Source organism: Geospiza fortis, unplaced genomic scaffold (genome assembly GCF_000277835.1).
Source record: "Geospiza fortis unplaced genomic scaffold, GeoFor_1.0 scaffold685, whole genome shotgun sequence".
Classification (NCBI taxonomy): domain Eukaryota; kingdom Metazoa; phylum Chordata; class Aves; order Passeriformes; family Thraupidae; genus Geospiza; species Geospiza fortis.
In genome coordinates, this window is record NW_005054662.1 from 87,707 (window position 1) to 89,161 (window position 1,455).

Here is a 1,455-nt window from a genome sequence, read left to right on the forward strand (position 1 = left end):
CTGGCCAGGCAGCAGGCACAGGACCAGCCCGAGGTGGACGCCCATCAGCAGGAGGTGCAGGAGCTCAAGCACAAGTAGGTGGTGGGCCCACTGCTGTCCCCCCTCATTTTGGGAAGGCAGCATCACCCCCCCAGCCCAGAACCCCCACTGCCATCCCCTTCTGCCCCTGTTTTGGGATGGCAGCCCCTCCCCAGCCCGCGGGGTCCTGGAGTGCCCTGAGCTGGAAGGGATCATGGAGCCCAGGCCAGGAGCCCCTTGCCTGCCTTCCCCTGCCCTCCCTGCGGCCCAGGGGGGCCCAGATGGTGCCTTCGGGGTCTGGCGGCGCTGCGTGGCCGCGTCCCCTCGGCCTCCCCAGGCTGAGTGTTTCATAAACAGCGCGGGGAAGGCGAGGCGGCCCACATAATACGCTCCATATGGGCTTTATTTATAGTTTCCATCCGCTCTCGTAGGCTAATTAAAACCATTGAGGCAATCAGCGAAATTCTCCAGGACCTTAAGTACGATTCGGAAGAAGTTGAGTGATGGGTGTCCCCGTGGGAACGGCTGGAGGGGGCGGCCTGGTGGAACGGGGGCCCCGCTCATCCCCCACCCGCTCCCGGCGCACCTTGGCAAGGTGGGCATTGTCCTCTGGGCCCCTTCTCTGCAGCACAGGCTGGAAGGGGTGGAGAAGCTCCCTCTGGGACAAGAGGGGGTCCCCCTAAATCCCCCTAAATCCTGAGTGCCCCTCAGCAGAGGGGTCCGGCGTGGGGCTGGTTCCCCTCCCTGGCTGTGCCAAAGGCAAAGCACAGCCTGCAGTGCCAAGGGGCTGCCGTGCCAGGCCTCCATGGAGCTGGGCACTGTCCCTGCTGCCAGCTGGAGCCCCACGGGCAGCAGCCCCGCCCAAACCACATCTTGGAGACCGGCTGTGCCCTCAGCCCCACCGCAGCTCCGGTGCTCCACACGCGCTTTTTCTATGGTCACCCCAAATAAACCTGTCCCCACGGAGCTGGCCTGAGTGGTGTGATCTCAAGGGTTCGTGTGGCCCCTGCTGCCCCAGTGCCACCCCCTCCACCTTGGCTCGGTCCCCTGGGAGCCCCGGGATGGGGTGACAAAGGCCACGGGCCCCACTTGGCTGCCCGCTGCATCCCCGTCCCCGCGCAGCGCTGCCGCTCCGCTGACGCAGACCCCGGTGGGGTTTCAGAGGTTTATTGGCATTAAGCTTAAATCTGTTCCTAATTGACTGAAATGGAACCAAAATAAGGCTGGTTTGAATCAAAACTGGAGCAGGCACTGGGCAAACCCCAGCAGCCTCCAATCAGCCCGCGTGGCTCCCTGGGGACGGACCCCTCCGTGCACTCGCACGTGGGACCCTGGCGAGAAAAAGGCCAAAATCGCTTCCCGGGGGGAACTGCGGCGAGGGTGGGGTCACCCGGGAAGCCCCCGCCGGCCCGTTCATCCCAGGGGCTGGTCCCGGCC

General features: G+C 64.9%; 1 protein-coding gene and 1 long non-coding RNA gene across 2 annotated transcripts in view; one reads left to right on the plus strand and one right to left on the minus strand.

Moving 5' to 3' along the window:
* LOC106632068 lies at positions 1-984 on the plus strand. Its single transcript, XR_001335687.1, has 2 exons — positions 1-74; positions 450-984. It is a non-coding gene; the product is annotated as an uncharacterized LOC106632068 (long non-coding RNA).
* Positions 985-1,251: 267 nt separating this feature from the next.
* Positions 1,252-1,455, minus strand: part of CRLF1 (cytokine receptor like factor 1) — a 4,585-nt gene continuing 4,381 nt past the window's right edge. Inside the window, 1 exon segment of the mRNA XM_031064984.1 lies at positions 1,252-1,349. Coding sequence (XP_030920844.1) covers positions 1,252-1,349 — 98 coding nt within the window.